The 23,438-nt window shown below is 44.8% G+C and overlaps 1 protein-coding gene across 1 annotated transcript in view; it reads right to left on the bottom strand.

Moving 5' to 3' along the window:
- Nucleotides 1-23,438, bottom strand: part of nsf (N-ethylmaleimide sensitive factor, vesicle fusing ATPase) — a 178,612-nt gene that overhangs the window by 96,247 nt on the left and 58,927 nt on the right. The window contains exons 7-10 of the mRNA XM_033035096.1: nt 22,856-22,931; nt 20,311-20,466; nt 2,546-2,745; nt 507-672 (exon numbers count right to left, since the gene is read on the bottom strand). Coding sequence (XP_032890987.1) covers nt 507-672; nt 2,546-2,745; nt 20,311-20,466; nt 22,856-22,931 — 598 coding nt within the window. The remainder of the gene's footprint in view (nt 1-506; nt 673-2,545; nt 2,746-20,310; nt 20,467-22,855; nt 22,932-23,438) is intronic.

The raw sequence follows: 23,438 nt of genomic DNA, 5'->3' as shown, positions 1-23,438 counted from the left end.
AATGTACACCTTATATTATACAAATTGGAAAAGCAGGGCACAATCAATTGGGTAATAAAAAGGATATTTGAAGACATGTCAATTTGGTGCAAACAATTGCAATGTGCGGAAACAAAATAAAAACGGAATCATTGCCAAATTGAAAAGTAGATTAAGGTAGAAAAAAGTAACAAAAAAATGTGAGTATAAATACATCTCGAGAAAATAAAGCATAAGCGGCTTACATAGTTTAATATCCACTGGCAAAGCACATAATATTTGCAGTGAATGGAGGTGGAGGGCTAAGTGTTACATGTCATACCAGTTGGGTTCTTGCTACAGTACAAAGAAGGCAATGAACAATGTATTAACATAACATTGGACTCTAGCACAGAGAGAGAGCAGATACCAAAAGAAAATTCCTCCTTGCATTACTATTCCTTGTTGATGATGGACCCAGGCCCAAGTGCTGTCACATAAAATATCTAAAATGCCAAAAGACAGGCAGGCAGCTGACAGTCCCTTACCTATAACAAGGATGTTATTGAGCTGTTCCACTCCATCTATCTTGGAAAGCAGTTGATTGACGACTGTGTCGTGTACACCCGTGCTGCCTGCCATGGTCCCCCTCTGCTTGCAAATGGCATCTATTTCATCAAATATGATGATGTGCAGACCGCTGTTTGCCGCAAGCTGCGAAAAGACACCACAAAAAAAAAACCTTTTGAATTAAAGGTGAAGGTGGTGGCTGCCACGAAGGTGAAGTCCACAGTGTCGATATTGTTCTGGAAATCTGTCTTCACCTCGACGATCTGCCCCGACATTGGCTCAGATGGGAGCTGACCTTTACAAAATATAGCTCTCATCCAGAACAGATGCAAGAAGTTTTAAGCCCCAACGTCCAAAATAACAACCATCATTTGACTAAAATCAGGGTTAATTAAAAGAGAAGAATTCACAGAATCCATTCTGAGTGAAGCTGACTTGACAGCCTTGAATGGCAGTGCCCTCATCACAGACTCAGTGCTTCACTGTGCACCTGGATCTGCCACACATGAAGCGGCCAAGCTTCAAAGGACCCCACCAAGCGCTATTCCCCACAAACTATGTATCTAAACCTGCGACACCTAGAAATAGTCAGCAACCATATCTTTCCTCTCCCTTTACTTTCTGCAAATCCATTAGCAGAGGCTTAAATTGGTGAGTGATAAATCAAGAAGTAGTAGACTAAACTCTTCATGGAAAGAAATTTAAAATTTGATTGTTCAATTATTGTCATTGATCCATACAGCACACAAACACGCCCTTCGGCCCACCATGTCCATGCCAATTATCAAATATATTATTCCCAGCATTTGGTCTGTATTGTATACACTGGTGATTCAAGTTCTTGAATAGATACTACTGAAATGTTGTAAAAACACTTCTCCTCCATGCCATCCAGCAGTGTATTCCATGTTTCAACTACCCTCTGGGTGACCATTTCCTCTTCAGATCCCCCCAAAACCTCTTACAATAAACCTATGTCCTCTAGTTTTAAACAGCACTGTTAAGGGGAATAGTTACTTTGAAAGGTAAATTGATTGTAAATGTATTGTTCTTCTCAAATAAAAAAAACTGCCAGACCATCTCAGTGGGTAAGGCAGCAACTGTGAAGGCAGAGAGACGCTTGATATTTTGGGTCAACATCCTGCATATTCACATTTCAGTTGCCATTTAAAAAAAAATTATAATCCATTTACTGCAATACACAAGGCCGGTAAAATAAGTATTTTCCAGAATTTGACTTTCCTTTCACCGCCATCCCTAACAAATCATTGATTGAATTCTGCAAAATTAAATACAAAACTCAAACAAGACTGTTGTTAGATTGAGAAAATGAACCCAAAGTGTCTGTATTTTTATATTGATGTAAACAAGGCAAGGTACACTGAGACTGAACATCGATAAAAGTCGATTCAATGCCGGTTTCAAAGGGGAATCTGATAAAGCTTGCAGAGCTGCGTGGAAAACAATGAAGGGTCGCTGTCCCTCAGTGTTAGAGACCCAGCTTTGATCCTGACCTCGGTGCTGTCTCTGGGGAGTTTGCACGTTCTCTCTGTAACCAAGTGAGTTTCCTTTGGGTGCTCTGGTTTCCTCCCTCAAAAATGTGTGGGTATAAGGGTTGATTGGTCTATGTAAATTGCCCCTGATGCATAGTGAAAATGGGATCATATAGAACTAGTGTGAATGGGTGATCTATGGTTGGCATGGACTCGGTGGGCCAAAGGCTGTCACTGAAAGAGGTGAGAAACAACACCATAAGCAAATTATTTCCTCAGAAGAATCTGAATTAAAACCTGGATTATCCAGCACTACAAGATCCAGACAGAAAATGTTGGGCACCAAATAGCCTGTTGGAATTCACATTGCTTGACAATGTGTAACACCTCAGTGCTGTAAAATGTGCCCACCCACCTCCAGCTGCAAACATTCCTGAAATGTTCTCCTTTTTCATTGTCCGCAACTGTGAATGAACTTCACTGCCAAAAGTAAGTTATCGTTCATCATGATTCACAGCACTCACCCTCCTCTGCTCTTCCTCTGCATCTGCAAAGAGCTTACGAATGTTTGCTTCTGATTCACCCACATATTTATTGAGAATTTCAGGCCCGTTCACAACTTTGGGCTCACGGGCATTCAGCATCTTCCCAATCTGTCGAGCCATGAGGGTTTTCCCACATCCTGGTGGACCAAACAGCAGAATACCTTTCACGTGCTTGCAACCTAGAAAAAGATGAAGGATAGTAAATCACAAGTTAAAACTAATGATGCACATTTGTTTCTGAAGCTAGGGAAAAATTCTGAATTAAAACAAATAAATTATGCTGATTTTTAGAAAACTCTGCACAAAAATATTTTCTAGGTAAAAAGGTCAAAGAGAGGAAGACTATTTGAAATTCAACCAATAGCTTAGTCAGTAATGATTACGTCAGGTTTAACGTCTGTTGGTGTTGGTTTCATATTGTTACGTGCACTGAGATACATTGAAAAGCTTTGTAGTATTATAGTTAGAGAAAGTGTACAAAAGAAATTGCACAATCTGCAATGAGGTAGGTAGGAAGATCGGGATTATACCCTGGCTTATGGGAAGACCAAATAGTAGTTTGATAACAGAGGTGCATAAGCTATTCCTGATTCTGAAGGTACATGCTTTCAAGTTTTTGTATCTTCTGCCTAATGAGAGAGGATAAAAGGAGGAAAGTCTAGGGTGAAAATATTCCTTGATTTTGTTGACTGCTTTCCCAAGGTAGCAAATATATAGATGGGATCAAGGGGTGGGTGGGGGGTAAGGCTTGTTTAAATGATGGACTGGGCTACATCCATAATTCTACAATTTCTTGCAGTCTTGGGCAGAGCTGTCCCCAAACCAAACTATGATGCACTAACAGGATGCTTTCTAAAGTGCAATTGTTAAAGTTGCCAAGAATCGTTTGAGACATGTCAAACATCAGTAGTCCTTTGAGGATGTAGAGGCATTGTTGTGCCTTCTTGATTGTAATTTCAGTGTGGTTGGACAGGTACATGGACAGGAAAGGTTTAGACGGCTATGGATCAAACACGGGCAGGTGGGACTAGTGTAGATGGGGCATTTGGTTGGCATGGGCAAGGTGGGCCGAAGGGCCTGTTTCCATGACTATGACAGGTTGTTAGTAATATTTTTGGATTTAACTATTTAGGACAGCACAGTCCCCTGTAATTAATGCTGTTGCCGCACAGCTCCAGTGATCCAGATTCCATCCTAATCCACGGTGCCATGTCAAATTTACATGTCCTTTAGTGTGAGCGTTTCTGCCTGGTCCCCTAATATCTATCCACATCACATAGGCATGCAGATTGATAGGTTCATTGGAGACTCAAAGTTGCTCTGTATAGATGTGAAATGTAGTGCGAGAGGGAGTTTGGGGGAGAAGAGATTAGATTGTAGGAAAATTTAGTGGGGACTGTGATTTATCCCGTGGGCCAGCATGGACTCACTCGGTCAAATAGCCACCACCTATAACAAGAGAAATATGGAGAAAATAATGAATGTGCAAAATGAAGATCAAGAGCATAGGAAACTTTGGACAAGTACTTCAAAAGGAGTGAGCATAGATAGACATCACGGTCGCCATGGATGAGGAACGCTAAGAGGTCCCTTTTCTGTGCCGCACGACAATATATAGCACGAGCTATAACATCCCACTAAAAAGGCAAAAACAGATTAGAAATAACTCAGTGAGTGACGAAATAAATAAATAATGGCACAATCAGAGTAGCAGGGACAGAATGAAGTGCGTAAAGGGCAGAGGGGTGAGGGGCAAAAGAACACTTGGAAGAAAAAACTGAATGTGAGGGATAAAGTCAAGAAAGTGGAAGGTTGAAGCAAAATTACAGAGAAGGACAGTAAACGATGAATCAAAGCTGATTCAAAAATAGTTTAATGTTGGTGTCAGGAAGAGTTATGAAATCTTTAGAAAAGATGCAACAGTAAAATGCCAAGAAATGAGACAGATTTAAAATGGAAACTACTGCTAGGTCACGTTGAGTAAACGTTTTGAAGATGTAACAAAAGATGGGCGTAATATATTTCAAAATTCTAATTTTCAAACAAGTTATCCATTAGTACATTGGTCAACAAGGGAAGGTAACGAGTCAAGAGATCAATAATAGAACAGACAACAATCTGATTATAAAACTAAATAGCAGGGGCTTAGCATTAAGAAAATTACAGGAGAATCAGATGTTAGAAGTGAATCCACAGGGGTCGCAAGCACTACAGCACTGTTCCCCATTTAAAATAACTTCTGCGTTCAAGCAATTAAGTTTAGAGGTGTAGTTGATATAAAGGACTACTATGACAAGTTGGAGTTTAACATCAGGAAGCATGCAAAATGGATACTAATACTTGGGGACACTTAACACAGCTGCATACACCTTGGGAACGCAATGTCTGAATGAGGAGCAAAGAATGATTTTAATCACATTGGTCAAGAAGTACATTGTTACCATGAAGTCTCAAGTATCAACATTATCATCTTCTGCTTCACAAATCCCATAGCTGTAGCATCCAGAAGACACATCAGAAATTTACTATTGACACTGGTGCACAATTCAAAGACAGAGTTAAAGAAATAAATAATGTCCAATGCTTAAAACATACCTCATTGTCTGAAAAACTTCAGTAAAGGGTGCCAAAATGTATCTCCAACACTACCTGAAGGAAAGTTTAAAAGGACAAATCTGATGTGTAAACCAGCAATCACTCAGACTGCAGAACTGTTAGAGGCAGCAGGAAAATGCTTTCAAGTAGCTGGGGGCAAGAATATAATTTATTAAATTACTGGCTCCAAATTCAGCCCGCAGCACTCGGAGCTGCTAACCTCTGCTCCGCACAATAAATATGCAATACTCCAGACATACCAGCTCGGGTCTTCCTTCTGAGCAAGGTAAGACAAGTGACATATAGAACAAACACAACTGTTAAAATCACAGGTACACAAAAATGCTGGAGAACCTCAGCGGGTGCAGCAGCATCTATGGAGCAAAGGAAATAGGCAACGAACATGTGCACAGAGACAGAGGCACGACTTGATGAAGTATGCCTCAGAGTTCAACCGAATGGAGGGCTTCTTGGTCCTCCAAAATATTCCAAATGGAATTTAAACTGGATGTGGGCACTAACCAGGTGGACTCTATGGGGAAATATGTCACATCCCTATTCATTTGTGATATAGTATATTAATCAGCTAGACAAAGAGGTGCTATGAAGAAAAACACAACAAAATAGTAGGCCATCACTCAGCTCCTCACGCCTGCACTGCTATTCAATATGATCATGTCTCATCTGTCTTTGGCCTCATCTCCTTTTCTATGCCAGTTCCCTATAGCCCATAATTGTCTGAACTTTAAAAAATATGTCCACCTCTTTAAACACCTCCAGTAATCTACCCTCTGCATGATGGAGAATTCAATAGATTATATTACTCCTTGCGTTTCAAGAAGAACATCCCTGGTTCTTCGAACTTCAAAGAAGTGCGTTAATGATACTAAAGTTGGCAGCATTGTTGATAGTGTTGAATAAAGTTTTAAGTGGCTGGATGGTATCAATAGACTTGTTGCCAGAGTACAAAAAAGTGGCAAATGGAATTCAATCCAGGATAACAACAATTCCACTTCAAAGCAAGACAATTCAAAATACATGGTAGAATGCCAATAGCTGACTCTTAAATCAATGTGCATCACTACACATTTCTCAGAATTAAATTTAATCTGCCACCTGCCTGCCCACTTTGACAGCTTGAAGAAGATACCACAGATCCCTGAAGGTGGCAGCACATGTAGTTAAAGCAGATAAGCAGAGCTATATGAGTGTTGCCTTTATTAGTCAAGATACAGAATATATGAGCAAAGTGATCATGTTAGAATTGGAAGGACTAAAGGGAATTCAGGGGAAGATTAATCCAAACGCAAGTTGGAAGACATAGAGTCTGGAACTCATCATTTCAAAGAACGGAGGCAGAACCTTTCTCAGCTGTAATCCAAAAGATTTCTGACAGAGTTGGGAATGTGGGAATAATTTAAATGGCTCCATATCTGAATCAAATTGTGTCCTTCCCTCCCCATCTCTCTCAGTGATTGGCTTCTGCAGTCTGCGTTCAAGACAAGAACATGCATTCAGTTTGTCAAGTCTGTGGGCTGCTGATGTCATGCCTGTCTCATCCTTGTACTACATCTATACCTCTAGAATGCATTCTACAGGACCCTCTAAGGGCAGCACGGTGGCACAGCGGTAGAGTTGCTGCCTTACAGCAAATGCAGCGCTGGAGACCCGGGTTCGATCCCAACTAAGGGTGCTGTCTGTACGGAGTTTGTACGTTCTCCCCGTGACCTGCGTGGATTTTCTCCGAGATCTTCGGTTTTTTCCCACACTCCAAAGACGTACAGGTATGTAAGTTAATTGGCTTGGTAAATGTAAAAATTGTCCCTACTGGGTGTAGGATAGTGTTAATATGCGGGGATAGCTGGTCGGCGCGGACCCGGTGGCCGAAGGGCCTTTTTCCGCGCTTCATCACTAAACTAAAGAAAGAGCACTGGTTTCCAATATAAAGCTATATGTGGCACCCTCTAAGTCACAACCAACATCAATTCACTCTGCGCTTACAGGAAACCGAATCTGAAAGCCCTCGGGTATGTCACAGTGGAGTTCAAACATTAACCCTTGGTGTCTGATAGAATAGTAAATGTCGTTAATTACCTTTCTCTGTTTACCAGCAAAATGCTAAAACTAAAAGTAGCAAGTGCTGTACCATTACATTGTTTGGTTGCAAGATGGTGTACGCTTGGTAAATAAATATACAAGTTGCATTAACATATGTAATTAAAGTGGGTGTCACTACAGCCACATATCTTGGCATTTCAACAGCTCCTGTTTGATTTCCTAATTTATATAGTAAAATGCCACACGCCGACTTTTTCCTCATTAACTAAACAGGCAGCAGGGATCAACTGTTCCTTTGACAGTAAGTATTACTCAACTGATTAAAAATAAAGTGGAACTGAAAGTTTTATAGCCACTTGCATAGACTGATCATAGTTACCTCAACTTCCCTGGGCAGTGTATACCGACCGGCACTTTCACTCTAGCTAGTGAGGATTGCAGCCCCTCAGGTCATTGTTGTTTACAAGGTTCAACAAATCTTGATAATCTATAAAACGTGGGGTGACTAACAGACATGACAAGAGTCATTGGTGCAGTTCTGTTAGCTAATTTTACACCAAGGTGAAGAAACAAATTCATTCCAGTCCTGCCAAATTAGTGTCAGGCACAGGCATTAATAAGCACTAAGTGGCAATTGAATCCCTTTTGTATATAGGGAAGGGTGTGAAGCAAGATTGGGCGATGAGTGAAGTTCAAAAATGTAATGCAGAACTGCTCCTAGCTAAGACATGCTGACATACTGCAGCTAACAAGGCATTGAGAAGCAGTCAACCCTTATAGGGTCACACGGCCTATTACAGCATGATCTTTTTTTACTGAGTCTTTAACAAAAGTTGTCAGAAATACTGACGGAATTAATGAAGATGTGAACTCTCTCATTCTGGAGGATTAAAATGAAAGTTATTATGAATGTAATTATATTTATTTAAAACACAGGCATTACTCAAAAGATAGAGTGAAAAACATTGCATGGAGAATGACTGCAGTAATGTAATTGAACTCTGCAAAATTGACCCTAACATGTAGGGAGTGGATGAGAAAGTGGGATAACAGAATTAGTGCGATCGAGGGTCAGCATGGATTCGGTGGTCCTTATGGCCCGTTTCCATGCTGTATTTCTAAACTAAACTGTGCAAAATCATTCACCATCATGGCACTAAGCAACATAGGTTGGAATCCTAGCCTTTTGCTTGGTCAGCCTCCATCAGTGTTGTGATAGATTTTATATAGCTATCCATTACTGCAAGTATATTATACGTTTGAAAAACGATTCTATTACCTTTAGCAGAATAAGCACCCAGAAGGATAGCACAAGATCCCATTGTCATATCTTTATTGGTCAAACAAATATTGGTCAACACATTTGGAGTAAAGCTACTGGATATCAAAATGTGGCATTTCTACGTCAGATAACCTTCATTTACAGGAATACATAATGGGATGGTGGCGGAAAAAGATTATTTTTGGAAAATAAAAGGCCAAAATAACTTGTCCAACTTGCGTAGCAAATTTCTGCAATAACGAGGAGAATGCCCCACATCACTTACACTTGGGCAAATTTTATTCTCACAAAGGAATTCTCCAGATAGCCTAACAAATGTTAATCCTGTCGCATTATATGGTGCAGTGCAGAAGTGCTAGAGCAGAACTTAAAGGATTACAATAAATCCCTCAACTCGCCAACTCCATCAGCAAACAGCATCTTAAATAAACAGATACTCAAAGGAGCTACTTCAAAGAGACTTAGTACCTAAATTATGTTAAACACAAGGATAAGGTCTTGGAAATGTTACCCCATACTACTTTTTAACGCGAGGCTGGGGGGAGGAAGATGGGAAAAAAAGACACTCTCAAACACACAAACATACACAAAACCTGCTTAGACAAGCCAAGAAATTGGAGCCATGCCACAAAATTGTAACTGCACATTCTGGAAACGTCAAGATTGTTCTGGTATAGAAACCACCTGAATAAATGACAGCCAATCGATTAGATGACTCACAGTGAAGGAAAGCTAAGCCTTTTGCTAAATTAAGTATTATCAGGGTTTAGATGGCATTTTGAAGATGTCGCATTAAAGGTTATTATTTTATCTTCTGCGTCTATGCGATGTGCTGTTGAGAGTTTTGGAATCCAAGAGATAAGCCAGGTGTGCCGGCGATCACTGCTTGGACTTGGGAGGTTTGCTGTCAGCCACCACTAATCCCCACTGAGCACAGCCTCACCCACTAAAGCAGGTGTGTGACCTGTTCAATCGGACCACAATACAGCAGAGGAACCAGGCATTACACCAAGGATAGAGTGAAAAACATTGCATGGAGAATGACTGCAGTAATGTAATTCAATCACTGCCCCCTCCCATCCAATGCCCCGAGGGATAGTGAAATCAATGATGTCCCATTACATTTCTCCCTTCGATGGATCAGATTAAAGATGGAGCTAGACACGAAAAGCATCTCTGGAGAGAGGGAATGGAATGGGTGACGTTTCAGGTCGAATCCCTTCTTCAGACTCATCAGACTCAGACTGGATTAGATTAGAATTTATAGTTTAAATTGAAAATTTACATTGGATACAAAACATATCTTACTCTGGCCATTAATAACCAATGTTTCGATTCCCGAGTGGCTGTACAGGCATCAACAAAATTATTGCAAACAATTTTACACACCCGGGGCTTTTTTTGCTCCATTTTAGCTTCTGTTCATATTGTTTTCTTCAACTCACCCAGCTGACACACCCATTCTCCTTCATGTACATTCCTAGCCACTTTATTAATGCAACAATAATATTTGGTTTAACATTTTGGGACGTCGAACAAGGGCAGGACCTACACAGTAAATTGTGGGCCTCTGGGTAGTGTTGTAATGCAGAAGGATCTAGGAGTACAGGTGCATGGTTTCTTGAAGGTCCAGTCGCAGGTAGATAAGGTGGCTATTAGCACTTTGGCCTTCATCAGTCAGAGTATTGAGTATAGAAGTTGGGAGGTCATGTTGCTATTGTATTGACGTTGGTGAGACCGCATTTAGAATATTGTGTTCACCATGTTATTGGAAAGATATTGTCAAGCTTGAAAGGGTTCAGAAAAGATTCACATGGATGTTGCAAGGACAGGACCAGTGCGAGTTATAGGGAGAGGTTGCGTAGGCTGGGTCAATAATCCATGGAGGGGGGGGGGGGGGATCTTATAAAGGTGTACAAAATCATGAGAGGAATAGATCATGTAGATGCGCAGAGTCTTTTGCCCAGAGTAGGGGGATCGAGGACCAGAGGACATAGGTTCAAGGTGAAGGGGAAAAGATTGAATTGGAATCCGAAGGGTGACCTTTTCACACAAAGGGTGATGGTGTATGGAACAAGCTGCCAGAGGAGGTAGTTGAGGCTGGGGCTATCCCATCGTTTAAGAAACAGTTAGACAGACACATGGAGAGGACAAGTTTGGAGGTATATGGACCAAGCGCAGGTTGGTGGGACAGGTGTAGCTGGGACATGTTGGCCAGTGTGGGCAAGTTGGGCCGAAGGGCCTGTTTCCACACTGTATCACTCTATGACTCTATGACTAAGTAATAGTGAGTTCTCACCAGAGGAATACATTTTCCTGAATTTAAAAGGGGATCTATTCGTGACTGTTAAAGAGAAGGCACCACCTTAACAGAAATGTGTGTTTGATTTGCAGAAGCTAATGCTCAGTGTTGTTAAGACTAGTGCACCAGAGGATGCATTGCCTTAAAATTAAGGTTGCCCAGTGTTGGATTATAGCAGCAGTAGATTGTTGTTATTTTTAAATAAAGTATGTCACATTGACTGGGGTCGTTGTGAGACCGGAAGTCTGCAAAGTGCATCCTCGATCTTGACGACACACTGACTTCAAAGCACTTGACAATGCAGCAAATGCAGGAATAATGTAAGGGCATTGTATCTCTTGCATTATCTCTTTACATTGAGTATTCCCCATTTTCAACCTTCAGTACAAGGGACAACCGATGCTCCTAGTATTCCCAACTATCTCAAACAAATTTACATGCATTTGAGTCCATAACATTTAAACTAATTCCCTGCATAATCTGATGCTCTTTCAGCAGAAAATGTCAACACAAGTTTACAATTCATATATACACCTACTCAGGAACTAAGTGCAACATGTTTCCATTGCAAATAGTTCTCCCAGATCTGGTAATCACTGGCTGCAATTTAGCATGGCCAGGGTGAGCTGTAATGCATTTGTTCTACAGCAGTAGAATCCTGTTATCTTGTGATTACTAGGAAAGAACTGCAGATGCTGGTTTAATTCGAAGGTAGACACAAAATGCTGGAGTAACTCAGCAGGACGGGCAGCATCACTGGAGATGCTTCTCTCCAGAGTTATTCCAGCATTTTGTGTCTATCTAGTTATTAGCTTCAGTCTCACAAACTCCTTCCAGTGTCTCTCAGTCAATGCTAAGTCCAGTGGTTATTGAAAACCTTCCTCAAACTTCATAGGATCTATAATCATGGCAACTGTCAAATGCCTTGGGTTTTCTACTTTTTTTGGTTGTTACCCATCTTTTTAATTCGTCAGCTCACTCTTGATTTTTTACACTGCCTCATGCATCGTACCTACGTATAAGGCAAATGTAAGCACAAGTAACACCTCAACCTCCGATTTACAATGTTAGTCCTCAACACTCCGATAGCCACCCTAACAAGGACAATTACCTGTTACATTAACTCATGTATTACACATGTATATAGATGCCACTGACTTCATGATTACTTCCAGGATTCTCTTTTTTCAGATTTCCAGCAACTTACTTTGTCTTAACTCAAGCATTTTTTTTTAAATCGCCCCTTCATTCTAATTAACTATTTATATCTCCTCCAGATAAAATCAGCTGTCATAAACCACCCTTCCCCATTCTTTCTCTCTGCTCACACCACCATCACTTGTGACAGCTTGTCTGGCGAAATACCTCATCGCCGGAAGCTACCAACAAGCACTAAGACATGGCTTGCTGGCGGTGAGGGGAGCCCTCCTAGTCAGATCCTTCCTGCACTGTCGGAACCTCACTACCAGCGCACGCTGCCCTCGGGATGGCTGCTATGGAGAGGAGACGGTTGCCCACTTCCTCGCAGAGTGTGGATTTGCAAAGCGAGTCTGGAGAGATTTGCAAGGGCCCCAGTCACGATTTATTCCGAACAGCTCCACAGGACTCTGATTTACGAACTGTTCCCAGGGACGCATTCTGAGACTGCCATCGAGTGCTGCTGGAAGGTCAGCAACTCGGTGAAAGACCCTCTTTGGTCTGCCTGAGCTTTGTTGACCTCCCCGCAGAGCGAGATGTCCATCGGGGAATGTTGCCGACTGGCCCTCTGCAGACCGCAGGAGTACGTGCCGAGAGACGCACTGACGTTTTGTGCAGCCAACGCCAAGGCTCGGTGGGGGAGGTCCACAGTCTAAGGTCCTTCCGCTGCTGGGCATGGGGGGGGGCAGGGTGTGGTGGAGACGCCCCTCAAAATAAGGGAAGGGATTCCATGCCAGTGGGCCACATGAGTGGCAAGGGTGTGGGGTAAAATTGAGATTTGGGGAAACTGGATTGTATGTATGTATAGCCTCCGAGAATGTCGGATGGAATTTTATAAGGATCAGGTATTGTATATATTTACTTCTCGAATAAATTCTATTTTGAAATAAAATTAAAACAATGTCTCTTGGTCTCTGCCCTGTTACAGACGTGGTCTTTATCATCACTACCACTTCCCCTTCTTTGCAACTTAATCAGATACAGGGTCAAACACCTAAAATACTTCCTTCCTGGTCATTGACAGCTTAAAGACAAAATAAATCTCCTTCAAATGCTTACATTCCTTTGGTAATTTATTTCCTTCAAAAATTTACTGTTGTGGTACCTTATTTACTCCATCCTCCCGCACAAAAGATAATGGTAGACTACATAATGGAAGGAAGTCAAGTCACTTGGCTTTGCTTCTACCGAGTCCTCTTTTTGGACAGATATCTGTCTGGATTGCAATCACAAAACCATGAGCACTTTGTCTGACCAACTGAATGAAAAGACTAGCTCCCTCAAATCTTGCCATATACCCTCAATTCTCCTTTTGCATCCTTGCAGTTTTTTCATTTCAATTGTTAAATCAATATTTCTGACAAAACCCAACTTTAATTAGATATAACATGCTCAATCCACTTTCTGACACACATGCTGTTCTGAATAGCTGGTTCTTATTTACAATAATATACTATTCACTGCATATTATGAGTTCTTGAGCTGCTTTCAAGCTTGTAATCTGGTATTTCCCCCCCTCTTGCCAAAGCATTGATCTATGTGTGCATTGTGCTGACAATTCCTACACTAACATAAATTTCAAGTGGCATAAGGATTTTAAAAATATCTAAATATCTAATTTAAATACTCAGCATGTCAGGCCTCACCTGAGAATGGAAATAGAGAGGACGATGACATTTCATAATATGGAAACATTAATCTTTGTCTTTCCAATGTTCTTTTTGACTCCTTGCTTTCCAAATAATTGAGTAAGATTTAATGTGACCATTGGCTTTCCAAATGAGGGGACAGAAGTTACAATCAGACAAGTTGTTTATTGAAAAAATGATTACCATCAACCTTCCTCCACTAAAATTACAACATTAAAATACTTTATTTATTTGCTATATTTTGAACTAGTTGGCCATATATCTAATTTACACACACAGTTTAATCTCCAGAAGCTACACTGTTTTTGAGAACATTTCAGAACAAATGGAGAACATCAAGCACACAATCTGTACAAGATGCCGTGTCAAAGCACTGGCCATGCTTAATTGTAAAATTCATAGGGAAAATAAAAGGTTACAGTAAAAGATTCCATTTAGCCCACCATGTCAACGTCAACAAAAATGCACTCTCAGTTAATTCCACTTCCCAGCTCTCGGGATACTGCCCTGCAAGTTCTGGCCCTTAAAATGCTCATGCAAGTATTTTTTTTACATGAGGAGAGAGCTTCTGCTTCCATTTGAATAGTGCCTTCCAGACCTCCATTACATTTTCTGTCCCCCACCCAACAATCCTCTCTGCTCCAATTCCTCCATGAAATTAAATGCATGCCTCCCGGTTACGAATCTTCCTGCCAAGGAAAATAAATCCTTCCTGTTTACATTGTAGAAACATCAAGATTTTTTTAGAAATATCATTCAACTAAATCTCTCCTCGATCATCTTTGTTCCAAAGAAAACAATGACAGCTGTAACAGCCACTCCCAATAAATGCACATCGCTAGCCCGGCAACATTACAGTATCTCCGATTGCCACTCTTTCTAGTGCAATCACATCCTTCCTCAGGAGTAGCCCAACAGTTACGAGACCCAGGCTGGACCCTGACCTTAGGCAGTATTTGTGACCCCATTGATTCTTGCTGGATTCACTGTTTCCTCCCAAAGATGTGCTAGTCAGTTAGTTAATGCAGGTATAGAGACACAAAATGCTGGAGTAAAGGGCCTTTCCCACTGACGCGACCTTTCGGCGACTGTCTTCGACCTTCAAGCTCGAGGGCACTCGCCTGAAAAACCTCGAGCTGGATCGACCGACTGCACACACATACACACACACAAACACATCGCAAAGGCGGGGGCCAGGGAAAGCGGGGGAGCGGCGTCTGATATTCACACCCGCGATGAACAGAAAGGTAAAAGACGGCTGCACAGTTACGGTAAGTCATTTAGAGAGCGTGGGGGCGGAGAGAAGGTGGGGGGGGGGGGGAGAGAAGGTGGGGTGGGGGGGGAGAAGGTGGGGGGGGAGAGAAGGGGGGGGGAGGAGAGGGAAGGGGGGGGGAGAGAAGGGGGGGAGAGAAGGGGGGGGGAGAGAGAAGGGGGGGGGAGGAGAGGAGGGAGAGGGAGGGGGGAGGAGGAGAGAGAGGGGGGGGGAGGACGAGAAGGGGGGGAGAGAGAAGGGGGGGGGGAGGAGAGAAGGGGGGGGGGAGGAGCAGGAGAGGGGGGGAGGAGAGAAGGGGGGGAGGAGAGAAGGGGGGGGAGGAGAGAAGGGGGGGAGAGAAGGGGGGGAGGAGAGGGGGGGGAGAGAAGAGGGGGGGGAGAAGAGGGGGGGGGAGAAGAGGGGAGGGGGCGAGAAGAGGGGGGGGGAGAAGAGGGGGGGGGGGAGAAGGGGGGGGGGAGAAGAGGGGGGGAGAAGAGAAGGGGGGGGGGAGAAGGGAGGGGGGGGGGAGAAGAGGGGGGGGGAGAAGAGGGGAAGAAGAGGGGGGGGAGAAAGAGGGGGGGGCGAGAAAAGGGGGCGGGAAGAGAGAGGGGGGGAGAAGAGGGGGGGGAGAAGAGGGGGGGGGAGCGAGAAGAGGGGGGGGAAAACGACAGAAGGAGTGGGCCCGGAAGAAGAGGGGGGGAGAAGAGGGGGGGGGAGAAGAGGGGGGGGGAGAAGAGGGGGGGAGAAGAGGGGGGGGAGAATGACAAGGGGGGGGAGAAGAAGGGGGGTGTGGAGGAAGCGGGGGGGGAGAAGAGGGGGGGAGAGGAGAAGAGGGGGGGGGAGAGGGGGGGGAGAAGGGGGGGAGAAGGAGGGGGGGGAGAAGGGGGGGAGAGAAGGGGGGGGGAGAAGGGGGGGGGAGAAGAGGGGCGGGGGCGGAAGAGGGGGGGGAGAAGTGCTGGGGGGGGAGAAGAGGAGGGGGGGAGAGAGGGGGGGGAGAAGAGGCGGGGGGAGAAGAGGGGGGGAAGAATGAGGGGGGGGGCGAGAGAGGGGGGGCAGAAGCAGGGGGGGGGGGAGAAGAGGGCGGGGGGGGAGAAAGAGAAGATGAGACGGGAGAAGAGGGGGGGGGGAGGAGAAGAGGGGGGGGGAAGAGAAGAGGGGAGAAGAGGGGGGGGGGGAGGAGAAGAGGGGGGGGGGGAGAAGAGGGGGGGGGGGGAGAAGAAGAGGGGGGGGGGCAGAAGAGGGGAGGGGAAGAAGAGGGGGGGGAGAGAGGGGGGGGGAGAAAAGAGAGGAGGGGGCGGGAGAAGAGGCGGGGGGCGGGGGAAGAAGAGGGGGGGGGGGCCGGAAGAAGAGGGGGGGGGGAGAAGAGGGGGGGGGAGGGGAAGAGGGGGGGGAGAAGAGGGGGGGAGGAGAGCAGGGACGAAGAGGGGGGGGAGAAGAGGGGGGGGAGAAGAGGGGGGGGGAGAAGAGGGGGGGGGAGAAGAGGGGGGGGAAGAGGGGGGGGGGGGGGAGCGGAAGAGGGGGGGAGAGAAGAGGGGGGGAGAAGAGGGGGGGAGAAGAGGGGGGAGAGAGGGGGGGGAAGAGGGGGGAGAAGGGGGGGGAGAAGGGGGGGGAGAAGGGGGGGGAGAAGGGGGGGGGAGAGGGGGAGGGGGGGGAGAGGAAGGGGGGGGAGAAGGGGGGGGAGAAGGGGGGGGAGAAGGGGGGGGAGAGGGGGGGGAGAAGGGGGGGGGAGAGGGGGGGAGAAGATGGGGGGGGAGAAGAGGGGGGGGGGGAGAAGAGGGGGGGGGAGAAGAGGGGGGGGAGAAGAGGGGGGGGAGAAGAGGGGGGGAGCAGAGAAGAGGGGGGGAGAGAGGGGGGGGAGAAGAGGGGGGGGGAGAAGAGGTGGGGGAGAGGAGAAGAGGGGGGGGGAAGAAGAGGGGGGGGGAGAAGAGGGGGGGGAGCAAGAGGGGGGAGAAGAGGGGGGGGGAGAAGAGGGGGGGGGAGAAGAGGGGGGGGGAGAAGAGGGGGGGAGAGAAGAGGGGGGGGAGAAGAGGGGGGGGAGAAGAGGGGGGGAGAAGAGGGGGGGGAGAAGAGGGGGGGGAGAAGAGGGGGGGGAGAAGACGGGGGGGGAGACGAGGGGGGGGAGAAGAGGGGGGGGAGAAGAGGGGGGGAGGAAAGAGGGGGGGGAGAAGAGGGGGGAGAAGAGGGGGGGGAGAAGAGGGGGGGGAGAAGAAGAGGGGGGGAGAAGAGGGGGGGAGAGAAGAGGGGGGGAGAGAAGAGGGGGGGAGAAGAGGGGGGGAGAAGAGGGGGGGAGAAGAGGGGGAGAAGAGGGGGGGAGAAGAGGGGGGGAGAGAGGGGGGGAGAAGAGGGGGGAGCAGAGGGGGGGAGAAGAGGGGGGAGAAGAGGGGGGGAGAAGAGGGGGGAGAAGAGGGGGGGAGAAGAGGGGGGGAGAAGAGGGGGGGGAGAAGAGGGGGGGAGAAGAGGGGGGGAGAAGAGGGGGGGAGGAGAGGGGGGGAGAAGAGGGGGGGAGAAGAGGGGGGGAGAAGAGGGGGGGAGAAGAGGGGGGGAGAGACACTTTTAAGAAGCCAGACAACTTATAATAAAGTTTAGTGGGCATTTTACCTACCAGTTTTCCTTGGTCCTGAAAACTCCAATGAGCCAATTAAAATGCCCGGTCAGCGACGGAGATTGCCTACGGCTGCCCTCGACTGCCTGTAACTAAATAGCGACCCCACTTCACTGCACTACGAGTTCAAAAGAACCATGCCGACCAATTTTTACTCGCGGAAAATCTTTCAACACGCTGAAATATTTCCCGCAACCTAGCTGAGGCCGCGAGTAGGCGGGAACTTCCCTCGAGCATGAAGGAGAGTTCCAGTGACCTCATCGGACTTCCTAGGACTACGTGTCGACCATGCTGCGAGTTTGAGTCGAGGGCAAACTCTTCTAAACTCGCAGATTAGGTCACCGCAGTGGGACAGCCCCTTTACTCAGCAGGACCGACAGCATCTCCGGAGAGAAGGAATGGGCATCGTTTCTGGGTCGAGACCATTCTTCAGTCTGATGAAGGGTCTCGACCCGAAACATCACCCACTCCTTCTCTGCCGAAATGCGGACTGTCCCGCTGTGTTACTCCAGCATTTTGTGTCTATCTTCTGTGGAAACCAGCATCTGCATTTCCTTCCTACACAGTCAATGTAGGCAGTATTCCCAATTCATCAGTTTACGCCACATCTGCCCCCAAGATGAGGTGTTCCATACTAGAACATCCGAGATGTCCTCATTCTTTAGGGAACGGGGATTCCCCTCTCTGATCATAGATGATGCTCTCACTCGTGTCTCCTGCGTACCCCGTAGCTCTGCCCTTGCTCCCCCTCCCCCTAGTCGCAACAGAGACAGAGTCCCCCAGACCTTACCTCCCACCCCATCAGCCGTCGCATACAACACATAATCCTCCAAAATTTCCGCCACCTCCAACAGGATCCCACCACTAGCCACATTTTCCCATCTCCACCCCTTTCTGCCTTCCACAGAGACCGTTCCCTCCGCAACTCCCTGGCTAGCTCATCCCTTCCCACCCAAACCACCCCCTCGCCAGGTACCTTCCCCTGCAACCACAGAAAACACCCGTCTCTATACCTCCTCCCTCGACTCTGTCCAGGGACCCCGATAGTCCTTTCGGGTTAGGCAGAGGTTCACTTGCACCTCCTCCTACCTCATCTACTGTATCTGTTGTTCAAGATGTTGACTCTTATACATCAGCGAGACCAAACGCAGACTGGGCAATCGTTTCGTGGAACATCTTCACTCAGCCCGCCTGAACCAACCTGATCTCCCGGTAGCTGGACACTTTAATTCTCCTTCCCATTCCTACACAGTCCTCGGTCTCCTCCATTGTCAGTGAGGCTAAACGCAAATTGGAGGAACAGCATCTCATATTTCGCTTGGGCAGCTTGCAGCCCAGTGGTATGAATACTGATTTCTCTCACTTCAGGTAGCCCCACCATTCCCTCTCTCTCTATCCCTCCCCCACCCAAGTCGCACTGGCTTCTCATTTTCACCCTACAAACAGCTTACAATGGCCTGTTTCCATTATCATCCTTACTTTTTTGCATATCTTTAATTCATTGTTCTATACCTCTCCACATCACTGTCTATATCTCTTGTTTCCCTTATCCCCAACTAGTCTGAAGAAGGGCCTCGACCCATTCCTTCTCTCCAGAGATGCTGCCTGTCCCGCTGAGTTACTCCAGCTTTGTGTCTATTTTCGGTTTAAACCAGCATCTGCAGTTCCTTCTTACACATGTGTAACGTAGCGACAGATGCGGGTTGTACAACCATTAAACTGTTCTGCCGTTCAATTGAATTGCATCTGACCTGTACCTTAAACCAAGTCTGATTGGCTCTGTGCCCCTTTAAAATCCGTTATCTATAACTCTTACCTCATATGATTACTAGTCTCAATGACCACTAGCCTCAGCAGCTTTTGGGCAGAGTCCAGATTTTAACCACTATTTCTGGGGAAAGTGATTCTTCATATTAACCTGCACCATCTCAAGTGGACAGACACAAAATGGTGGAGTAACTCAGCGGGTCAGGCAGCATCTCTGGAGAAAAGGAATAGGTGACGTTTCAGGTCGAGACCCCTTCTTCAGACTTATTAATCAACACGAAGATTTTGCAGCTGTTCAATTGGATAGAAGGTTCATCAGTTGGGTAACAGCACAATCATTCTTTTTGGCCCTATTGCAGCGTTTTCTTAAATTAAGGTTAGGTTAAACATTTTTTTTTGGTTCAAATAAAATGTGTTTTTTACATTTCGAGATAATGGGTAGACACAGAAAATTCTCATTAATATACTTCTTACAAGTTCATATTTCTAGAACAGGAGGGCAGTGGATATATTTTTTACCCATAGCTTTAATGTGTTTAAGTGCATTTATTGGCTTCTGCCAATTGCTTTGTAATAGTTCAATCTCCACTGTATGCTGCAGTGTTTGCCCATAGCTGACAATAGGGACTGAAGTTTCATTGAGATGCATCTAAAATTATCCATTTCAGAAAGATTTTTTTTTTTAAAGACTAAGGCAAAAAGGGGGACGATGAGAGCATCAGAACCATAAGTTTATTTGACTTCAACAGCGCCACCCACAAATCCATCAGAGCAGCAGTGACAGGGGCCGGAGAAGACAGCAACTCGATCAATAACTTCCACCTGACATGAGGCCCCTCGGCAACATATAGTGCATGTTCATGGAAGAAAACGGCAGAAAAATGTTGGGTGGGCTACAGAAAACTGGATGCTTGTTCTATAACTCATGAAGCAATGCAAAATGGCCGTTTGCACAGATGCCCAAGATGTATTAAGTAGTAGGGCTGCAAAATTTGTCTTCAATGTACAATTTAGCAGCACTATCCTGAGTTTCTACTCACCCATCTGTTCCACAAGATCCACTGGAAAAACTCTCGAAGCGAATGCACGGCGAAAAATATCAGAAAATTCCCTGTCAAGGCCCCCAATTCCCATTTTCTCAAAGTTCCAGTCTGGATTAATGATGGATTGTCTTCCCTGCTTGGTTTTAGATTTGCCTTTGAGAAAAAAGTTAAAAAGTAATTAGATTGAAAACACACAAACCTATCGCCACCTAGTGGTTATATCAAGTTCTACATCACAATATTGCTCTGCATTTATTCTCATTCATCTCTGCCGTTGCAACTAACATATCATTAAAATAGTTCAAAGGGGTCAGTTAAAATAGACGTGTATGGAAGCAAGGTACATGTGTATCTTCAGTCCATTTACACACAATGTGATTACTATTGAAAATAGACATAAAACGCTGGAGTAACTCAGCGGGTCAGGCAGCATCACTAGTGATAAGGAATAGGTGACGTATCGGTTCGTGACCCTTCTTCAGATTTTGATTTCTATTGTTTGATTGTAAATAATTAATATGCCAGATGTATTTAAAATAAGTGTAAAGGGCAGTTTGGACTGGGGAATTAATTCCTCATGATCTTTAGGTTCAATAGTGAGCAAATGAAGGAAAAGTCGAGTTCACACACTTGCTGGGAACAAAAACCATTAACCAGAACACTGGCAAAGATGTTAACTGTCGTACAAACCTAAAATAAACAGATAAAATGCTGGAAATGCTCAAGTTCGGCAACATTTGAAAGAGAAACATAGTTAGCGTTTGGGATTGAAGACCCTTCATCAGAAAGGGGAAAGAGAAGAAAAAAAACATATTAAGCTACAGGGATGGTGGGGGGGAGGAAAGTGTCTCTGATAGGGTCAAACCAGTGTGACCATGGAAATAAAGTGGAAACAAGAATATCAGGTCAAGTTGTGAATGTTTGAAAGTGCCAAAAGAAAATGGGCAAAAGAATGTGGGAGTGCAAAATGCACGGTAGGAAGACGTGCCCAGCAGGTCAGGCTCGGCATGTTCCTACCCCCAGAGAGTAAAAGAAAAAAATAGGTCAAAAAAATAAAATAAACAAGCTGATACAGGTAGAAATCAAGTTAATGGCCAAGTTTTTCCACAAAGGTTATTTAAGGTAGGAATCCCGCTTCCAGCCCTATATAAACAAGGATGCAGTTACTCTCTGAAGTCCAATAATCCAATCTGTTGAACCACCTTTTTACAGGAACCACCTTTTTACAGCAACATGAACACTGGTGCGGCTGTGGCATTAAAAGAAAATACTCCCAACACATGCATTAAATTTCAGAATTTTCTATACCACTTGACACAGTCACGTGTCATTTTCCTGGAGTTTATTATCAACGGTCTTTGTGTAAAATGGTCAAGTTGCAGTTTTACTTATGGTCACAGTATGGGAATTGTCATACGTTCAGAAATCCCTTGGGCCCATTGTTCTTGTTCCCATTCTTTCATAGAATTACTGAAACAGCCCTGTCCCTTCCTCACAACCGTACAAATGTGTTTCCTTTGATGCGTAAAACCGAATCCTTGATTTAAGTCTTTATTAAATTGGCTGCAACCAGTTTCAGGCTGTGAATTTCAATTCATTACTCTCTTTATTTAGAAAGAATTCATATCACCTCAAACCGGGTCCTTTGCCAATTCGGTTAAGTCAGGCTGGCAGTTGAGCTTCCTACCAATTGAATCAGTTTCTTGGGAAGCAATCATCAATTGTCCTTTTTATTTGGATACTTTTAAAATTAGAGCTGAAAGCAAGATCTCCCAACTATTAAGTTGGCAACTTCAGTCGGCAAAAGAAGCCACAATGATTTGAATGTCTTGACTTTCCAACAAGTTTTGAGACACTGCATTGAGCTTGGGCAGCCTGAAGAAAGCAAAGGAGGGTCTCAGTTAATGTATGAAAGCAGAAAACTGGAAAAAAAACAGGAAGCTGAACTCTCTCATAGCTAAAACTGCAACACTGTACCGTTTAACAATACTTGAAATTTGCTCTTCACAGATTTTGCCTGTTGCCTGATCCGAGCTTTTCACACTTAAGTTTGAGTTCAGATTTCTGTTATCTGCTTTTGTATGGAGAATGAATGATGTAGAGTTGTGTTGTCCATTCCCATCAGCCACAGAGATTGTTCTAAGGTTATGATCATCCAGATTATTGACGTCGTTGACTAAAGAAAAAGGCACTGGATGTGGGGTAACAGTTTATACTTCATCTAATAAAACATCACCTCCAACATGAACTTTTGTAGTATCAGTTCTCCTTCTGCAAACCCACAGCAGCATCTAAATAAAATCTGTATCAATGAGGGTGATTTCACATATTGGATGGCAGGGTACAGAGAAAGAAGGAGTAAATCTATTTTCAGAAACCTTAGAAGTTATTAAAGTCAGAACCAAAGCGAAAGAAAAGGAGGGTTAAATCATTTATTAGTTGAACTAGCAATCACAAGATGTTAGGAAGGCAAATTATGCTTTGAAAACATCGAAACATCATTGACTCGATCAAAGCTGAATCACACAAATCAAATACTCACCGATCAGTGTCAGAGATGAGCTATCTGCCTTTTCAAATATAACCTGGGAATTGGCTACAGCCAGTCCTAGCTCGATCTGGATTAACAAGACAGAAAAAAATTCAAATGGACACGGTGATATGTAACAGCAATAAGAGAGAGACAAAAATAAATAATTTCAATGTTAGTTCTCTTTAATAAGAATCTCCCTGCACATATTGCTCATTTCCAAAAAAACTCGAAACCTTTTCAATTATCTGCCTTGACTAGCTGAGTGCAAATGAAGTGGTCTTCAGTACGAAGGCCCTGACCAATGACTTGAGGTTGAATGTTTGCTGTTCATTGATCCTTTCAGCCAGATTCTCAAAAGACCATAATTTTAATGTTTCATCTTCACACTGTATCCTTTTGCAGCACAGGCAAAGAAACTGGCAAGCGCCCTTCAATCACACTCTGCTTTCTTCAACTGACATCTCCGGAACGTCAGAAATTAAAGGATCAATGTGATCTAAAAGATGGTTCATCAAACACCCCTCGCCTGTGTTCACCAATTACCTGCCATGCTTTATCGTGCCTCTCTCTTCCAGCTTTCTCCCCGCCCCCA

This window comes from Amblyraja radiata, chromosome 16, assembly GCF_010909765.2.
Source record: "Amblyraja radiata isolate CabotCenter1 chromosome 16, sAmbRad1.1.pri, whole genome shotgun sequence".
In the NCBI taxonomy this organism is placed as follows: Eukaryota; Metazoa; Chordata; class Chondrichthyes; order Rajiformes; family Rajidae; genus Amblyraja; species Amblyraja radiata.
The sequence above is the reverse complement of the archived record's forward strand: the minus strand, read 5'-3'. Positions and strand labels throughout refer to the sequence as shown.